Source organism: Lygodium microphyllum, chromosome 26 (genome assembly GCF_053477565.2).
Source record: "Lygodium microphyllum isolate KBCC chromosome 26, Lygodium_microphyllum_v1.1.10, whole genome shotgun sequence".
In the NCBI taxonomy this organism is placed as follows: domain Eukaryota; kingdom Viridiplantae; phylum Streptophyta; class Polypodiopsida; order Schizaeales; family Lygodiaceae; genus Lygodium; species Lygodium microphyllum.
Window position 1 is genome coordinate 34,907,956 of NC_141160.1, and position 8,063 is coordinate 34,916,018.

General features: G+C 38.3%; 1 protein-coding gene across 1 annotated transcript; it reads right to left on the bottom strand.

Moving 5' to 3' along the window:
• Positions 1–3,315: 3,315 nt before the first annotated feature.
• LOC148013134 (glycerol-3-phosphate acyltransferase RAM2-like) lies at positions 3,316–6,205 on the bottom strand. The gene is made up of 2 exons (XM_087667808.1): positions 4,919–6,205; positions 3,316–4,413 (listed from the first exon to the last, which is right to left on the bottom strand). Exons 1-2 carry the CDS (start codon positions 5,534–5,536, stop codon positions 3,520–3,522), a joined length of 1,512 nt encoding a protein of 503 aa, XP_087523934.1. The 5' UTR covers positions 5,537–6,205; the 3' UTR covers positions 3,316–3,519.
• Between the last annotated feature and the right edge of the window lie 1,858 nt (positions 6,206–8,063).

Here is an 8,063-nt window from a genome sequence, read left to right on the forward strand (position 1 = left end):
ATTTACCTGCACACGTCGTTATTAGCGTCGCAGAGTGTCGTTATCAGTGTCGCTATTTGCGTCGGTATCATACAGATGCAAATAGCGACACTGAGAACAACGCTAATACCGACTATTCTATGGCATCACCAATAACGATGCTTTTTGCGACAACAGGGAAAATTTTGTTATTTACATTTTCATCACTTTTAACGTCGGTATAAGGCCTATATCTTGTACTGCATCACTAATTTGTGAAATCAACCCTCACACTCTCTCATAAATAGCCATATAAACAAGGAACAAGGAGGAGAGGGAAACATGAGAGAGAAATATTGATTTTTTATTGTTTTGAATACTACATCATTTTGCACGAGGATCGGAGCGATTGTTTTGATGGCAAAGAATTGGTAGATCTAATGTCCAAGAGTAGGAGGAAAATGACTATAGTAATAAGAAATCCATTTTTGAAGGGATGGAGGAGACACCGAAAAAATTCCTCTCCCCTCTTTGGTCGTTTCATTTTCTCATTAGTTTGCCTCTTGTTAATCAAGGTTACTACTAATCCAACAAATAACTAGTTTATTTTGGCATTTTCATACTTGCATGAAGTGGTTCTAGCCCAGTTGAGAGGGCAAATGATCTTAAAATCTTGATCTGACTAGACGGGTGACTTTCTGGTGTCAAAATCTATCATCTTGGTCTTTATCGTATGCTTTCTAACGTGCAGATCCAATATAGCTACTTTATAAGGCCAAACATTATAGCCATTAAATGGGGGGCCAAATAGACTCCGATTGATTAACTGAAACTCGCATTGGATTCCTGGTGCCAAAATGAATCTATAAAAACTCCGACTCTTTGATATGTAATTGTTTCATTTTGCTCCAAAAATGTCTCTTTTACGAGTCTTAGGCTTCTTTTGCACTTGAATTTTTGCTTTAAAATCCACTCTCACTAAGCTGGAAGAGTCTAAACTAGTTGCCTTTATAAGGAAATTCATTGATATCTTTGCTTAGTGGATGGAGAAACTAAAGGGAATTAATGCTAGCATTGTCACACCCAATATACAAGGTCTGATTCATTAAAAAAAGTTCACACATAAATTGGATCTCATCAATCATCATTCTAATAAAAAAGAACATAAAGATCTAGGTGTATGTCAATTATAAAAAGCTAAATGCTGCTATACAAAGAGAGAGAACAATCCTCTATTGTACAAAAAAGATAAGTAAGAGAGAGTAGCAAGAAAGGAGGCATATAGCTTCTCTGATGGGTTTTTTGAATATAGCTAAGTGCAACTTCATCCTTAAAAAAGTGTAAAATAGAATTTCCATAAAATGGGTGTGTTTTGCATACATAAACTATATTTTTTGGCTCATTGAATGTCCCTCCCACCTTCTAGTGACTCACATATTTGAAGACATGCTAAGGAATTGGGTTGAAGTGTTTGTGAATAACCTTTATTCTTACTTCAATTGTTGGGAAGAGCAGCTAGAGAAGCTCCATCTAGTCTTTGAAAGATGCAAACAATACAATCTCTCTCCTTTAACTCCTTGAAGTACCAGTTCTAGGTTAAACATGGATTTATCCTAAGGCACGTTGTTTTGAGGAATGGAATTGGTATAGGCTACTCAAGAGTCAAAGTGATTGTTAAGAATCTAACTTCAACCAACTATAAGGATGCCCAAAGATTCCAAGGTCATATAGGATATATTGCAAGTACCTGTGCTTAGTTACACAATGTTCATCGCTAGACCTCTCTAAAAATGTCTCATTGCTTTGAATAGACTAAGGCAAGTCAATGTTCTTCTTATGAAACATTTTAAAAAATCTCTCATAATTGACCTATTCTATGAGCCTTAGATTGGAAAATCACTTTCCATGTACATATTGATGCTATTATAAGTTTTCCATCAAAGTAGTATTATGCCAACCTGAAAGCATATCATGGACTTTGCAATGAGTTTCATAAGTAGAAAGCTCACGATGCTAAGATGAACTACTTGACTATGAAAAGGGAAGGATTAGCTATGCTATTTGGTACTAAAAAGTTTTGGTTACGTTTCGGCAATACCTTTCACATTCCTTGTTAATCATTAGCCATTGCCTTGTCTTGTTAACAAACTATGATGCCTAATGGTCACTACTCTTGTAAAAAATCATTTTCTCAATTGTTTTACACACCAAAAACAAAACCAGCATTACATGGTAGATCATATATCAAGAGTGAATAATGGGAAACTAGAAGGAAGGAAACCATGGATGATCAAGAGCGAGTAATGGAAAACTAGTAGGAAGGAAACCATAGATGATCTTTTGGATGCTTGTTTATTCCAAGTCTCACAAGAGGAAGAATTATTCAAGGTTGACCTTACTCCATTCAAGAATTTTAGAAGGGAGTAATGGATTGATCAATTGAGCAAGTAAAGCTTGGATGTCTTCTCCTTAGGACCATGCCTTACAACTAATTGCACTTTGCTAAACTAAATTAGCTATGCATCTCATGTTCAATCATGTAGCTAATTGGTGTAAAAGTTTGCTCTCAAGAGATTATGTTATCATTTGGATTTACAAAAGCTTTTTCTTGTTTCATGCTCATTGTTAACATCTAACACTTTTTACTACTTGCACCACTAGCTCTAGCTCTAGATTTCAAACTTCTAAACTTGCTAAGTCAAGACCTCGTTATCATTGCTTGTGATGTCTCAGGGAGCTGGAATTCTTTAATCACTACACTCATGATGGTGCTTATTAGCCTTAATTCCTGTTGAGCTTTGAGCTCAAAGTTAGCTCGTAGATGTCACAATAATGTAAGCTCAGTATTGTCAATGTTTGTGATTATATATCATCTCTTAATTCTAACATGTTGATGTCAATTTTTGACTTATTTTGGAAGCTTAATATCATTCTAATATTATAGGCTACTTAGCATGGCTAATGATTATATGTGGCCATTGGTCATCTTCACAACGTCCCTTTAAACCTTATTATATGGCAACTTTAGAAATGTGTTGTATGGTGCCATGTGGAGATGCTTGTCAACTGGTTTCTAGTACACACATCTTTAAACTTTTTCTCATTTGTGATACATTAGCATTTGGGACTACTATTAATAACATTTACATACATTGACTACGACTAAGTCTATGTATGTTTAAAACTTTAAACTTTTTCTCATTTGTGATACATTATCGAATGAAACTACTATTAATATATTCCCTGATTCTATAGTGGTAAAGGGAGTAGTTGAAAATTCATTGAAGGTTGTAATTCACATGTCCTTGTACTTTATACTTCGCAACAAAAAGGGTGTTGGAATGTTCAATTAGAAACCTTCTCCATAGTCATTTTTCCATATTGTAGAAAAGGTAAGGACTTGTTTACACCATGAAAGTGTAATGCATTGGGTGCACTAAAAGTGCACATTATGATTGTCTAGGGCTAGTAGTATTTACAAGATCAAGCATCTCACATTTTTTGTCCTTATAACATCTCACTTGAATAACACTTGAGACCTTATAGGATCTCAAAATGCTTTTACTTTATGAGCTTAAGGTTGGTTGTTGTTGGGACTATTCCATCATTTCCAGCTAAAGCTCTATACTTATCTTTCCTTGTAAAGTTGGTGCATTGAAAGCTAAGGGTATCAGCAAGGACCTTTTGTATATAGTTGGCCACCTCATAGGAAGATTTTCCTGCTGCACATGTGAGCTCTCTAGGTAGCTCATTCAAGAAATGCACATCATAACTTGGGCTCGGGTTCATGAAATAATAAAAGCAATCCATGCCCTTCCATCCCCTTGCTGTAGTTGCGTGGAACATGCTCATTTTATTATTCATGGCTACAGGGACAATATGGTCAGCAAGCTCTGCAAAGAGTGCACTAAATCGCAACAAGAATGGTTCTCTACAAGTAGTGCCTTCAGGACAAATAACAAGGTCTCCTTCTTCTAACAGTTTTCTTATGTGTGCAGCATCTTTCTCCCTATCTCGCAGTAGTCTTACTGTTTGGATAGGTGATATGATCTCTGAGACACGAGATACTGAGTATGTCAGTGCAGTCACTGGACGCCCTAATGCACATGATACAAAGATGGGATCTAGTAGTGACTTATGGGTGCACACAAAAAGAACCCCATGCCTCTTGCTTGAGGGTTTTCTTTGAATTGGAGGAGGAGGTGTCCCTTTTACATGCACTTGGACACCCAATATTCTAAATGCATGGTACACGACACTCATTGGAAGAAGGGCACCAGCAGCAACGCGGATCAATGCCAACAAAAATCCAATTGGAAGCCATAATAGAATAATTAATGCCCATAATGGAGTTGGTAGCCTCACCAAACGCCCATCATGAAAAATGAGGGGCTTAAGTAACTTATATTGTGGAAGTGGTTTTTCTTTTGGATTTCTTGGCACAATGTAGCCCTCCTACGAAAAAAACATCAAGGAATTAGAGGTTTCAATGATTTAAACTTTAGATACAATAACATTGGACTATTGTAATGAAATGGAATGTTCCTAGCATGATGTTACAAATGGTATAAACATGATACTCTTTTTCAATGTGTCAATTTTCAAAATTATACACATTGCTTCAACTTTAAAGTAAACATGAAAAGGTTGGACTTTGTAGGACTATCAAATTAATGAAGGCCTTTATCATTGAAGACACAAGATATATGGATTAATTACCTCCCCCCCCCTTCCTTTTAAACACACACACACACACACACACACACATATATATATATATATATAGAGAGAGAGAGAGAGAGTGTGTGTGTGTGTGTTTCACTATAAATACATCATATATATGTGTATACGTCCATAGGTATGGACATTCTTATGTGCACATTGACATGAATCACAACATTACACGACCTTATGCAAAAGTTCCTCACGACTAAGATGATAGATTGCTAGCTTACAATACCTTACACAAATTCAGAAACGGGTAGTCGCTTGGTCGATCACCAAGACCAACTTGAGGAAGGTGCTCTCCGAAAACCCCCTCGAGGGCCATCAACTTGTTCTCCCCCACAAGGACGCCGGGCGGCTTGAGAAAGCCAGTGGCGTACCCATGCCGGTCGACCTCGAGCTCGGACCCAATGACGGCGTCGGCCCCGAGGTACTCGATGGCGAAGGGCTCGACGAGGATCGTGGGGTTGGCCGTGAGCACGTAGCGCTTGCCGAAGGAGGAGAAGACTTTCCAGGTCTGCGGGTGGATGTCGTCGATGTAGAATTTGGGCAGGACGGCTCGCGCGATGGAGTCGAGGTGGGCGACCTTGACCCCAGCGCAGGATACGAAGACGAGGAGCTGGATGGCCCAGGCCTCCGACACACATTGGTAGAGCAGCCATAAGATCGGAGACAAGAGCAGGAGGGCCGCAAACCTCAGGACCCCCGACGCCTCGAACGCTACTAGCATGAAATATGGGAAGGAGCTGTTGCCCCTCAGTATCGTCCCGTCCAGATCCGACACCACCGTCTGCTTCTCTCTCCCCTCCGTCTCGCATTCATACACTGTCGGATACACACGGCTACTCCCCATGCCGATTGATCTCTCCTTATATTTTGCTCTCTTATCAATCACACTAATTTATCTCCCTCTCACGCTAAGATCAATATCGATCCAAATATCACATCACATTGATTCTCTTACCCTAATATTGATCGCTTATGCTCCCCATGATTGATTGCTTCCATCGGCTCTCTTATCAACCACACTGATTATCTCATTAAGTCCGCAAGCCTAATTTCAATCACTCGTGTACGGCTCACAGTTTATACTCTGAGACGATCATAGGCCACTCGATTAATCACACTGACTATCTCAGCTATAATCCCAAAACCATGACTTCTAATTACTCCATCAATCAATCACAAGGGTTATCTCAGGTCTGTAGCCCTAATAGAAATCACTGATGTATCGACTCACAGTTACCCTCAGATCATGCGCCACCGGCCAATTAATCGCACAGATTATCTCAGCTATAATCTCCAAACCATGCCTTCTAATTACTCTGTCAAATCACACTGATATCCTATCCCTACTAAGAGCCGCTTGATTGCTGCTGTCAATTGCCCACTCATTATCCTGCTGCAATCAATATCGACGCAGCTGTTATCAGTCACTCCACAACACTTTATAGATGACCGGAGCAACAACATAACGCCAAGATCTCCATTAAGACAGCCAAAATTTGAGAAACAAATCAATGCAAACACAGAAGGAACACTAAAGACTAATTCCTTGGAGCTTGCAAGCCCAAACAACGCTTGGAAGTGTCGCTTTGCAAACATAATTAGCTCACTTCTCTTGCAAGCTGGATATTCACCTTGGAAGTGCCGCTTTGCAAACAAGGAAAGATGGAACAAGACAACTTTGAATACTGGACATCACGCGTTAACAGACAAACTTCTCTTGTTGCTATCTTTCCTCGTGCCTTCAACCTCCTTTCCTTAGTATTGATCGCTGCATATATACAAAAAGCTAAAATCATGGCTGTCCCAAACACAACCTTTGTTTTTCTAACCTTAATTTGTAGACCCATGGTTCACAAGTATTAGCTCGGTAGGTGAGGAGTTGGATTACAAAGTTGAGACTAAAAATTGAGAATCATCATATTGGGTATGAGTAGAGTCCTATTAAACCACCCCTTGTGATAGGTTACTAGTCAAAAAACGTTATTTGTGTCATTTCATTTCATCCAACTTCCAAAGTTAAGTGTGAAATAAACTTTGAAAGTGTAAAACAATGGTTTGCTATGAGTGTCTTCCTATTAATCCACCCCTTACGATAGGCTACTAGCATTGAGTGCCCATTAGTACTAGAAAAGCAAACCAAATATTAAGGATATGTGCAAAACCATAGCTTATGGGATGCCTAGTCTCTTGTCACAACCCTTTAGTTGTGTCATTTCATATCATCCAACTTTAGAATTTGAGATGGACATAAATTTAGAAATTGAAAAACATTGTGTTTGTTATGATATCTTCATATTAAACTACCCCTTATAATATGAAAAAAGTGATAAATTTATCATGATTATAATGCATATCTATATGCATTTCCTTTTTAAAACCAGTGCCCTGCTATTTTCAGATTTCCTCTTATTGAATGAAAAGTAGACATTAAACAAAAATGTCACACACACACACACACACACACACACACACACACACACACACACAGAGCTTTTAAGAGGAGTTGCAGTGATACCTAAGAGGGCACATTTACTATTGATGCTTACAAGGTAAGCTTTCTATTTTGCTCAAGCATATCTTTTGGTTGTTGTCTATATGGGCATGAAGGGCACCATCACCACAAGGTTCTTTGTGCATGCAAACGTAGATATTACCATCTCTGTGAATGCAATTTGGGCTATAAAAACATGACTATTGGTGAGTATTTAAAGGAAAAGCTACATCGAGTATTCTCAAAGCTGTTAACATCATTTTTCATGTGATTTTTATTTGGTTAATTAATGCATTAGGGTTGTATTTAACTACAAAGAAAACACGATCTTTTTTGTGAGGATAGATGTGCTACAGAGCTAGTTAAAGGGACTATTGATGAGCTATTTGATGCTCTAGATAGGTATTTTTGATTTTTAATTAGGTTTTAAAGGGCTTTTTACCGAGTTGGTTAGTTAATATAAATAAACATACTAGCATGCAAAACATATGTACGAAACAAGTAACTTTACATGAATATAAACTATTATATGATGAGAGAGAGAGAGAGAGAGAGAGAGAGAGAGAGAGAGAGAGAGAGAGAACCCATATAATATGTGTAGGCTAGAGTATGCCAAGCCTGGACTCACTTGCAAACCATAGGATATGCTTTGTCATCAACTATCTACCATATCATCCACTAGTCACTAAGCTTAGGCTATGTATAACCATAGGCTAACGACAAGTCATGCTATACCAAGCCCCTAGGATTTGCTACACTTGCCTATGCTAAGTGTGGGTAAAGCCTTGTTAGGCTTCGTTTCACTTGGTTTAAGCTATACTAGGCTTCACTAAGCTTACATGAAGCATAGTTGTATACTAACTGTAGCTCAAGCTATACA

Excerpts from the sequence above, each read along its gene's own strand:
- LOC148013134 (XM_087667808.1), bottom strand. The coding sequence starts at position 5,536 with ATGGGGAGTAGCCGTGTGTATCCGACAGTGTATGAATGCGAGACGGAG. Across the intron at positions 4,414-4,918 it reads CGTTTCTGAATTTGTGTAAG|GAGGGCTACATTGTGCCAAG; the intron begins GTATTGTAAGCT and ends TTTTTTTCGTAG.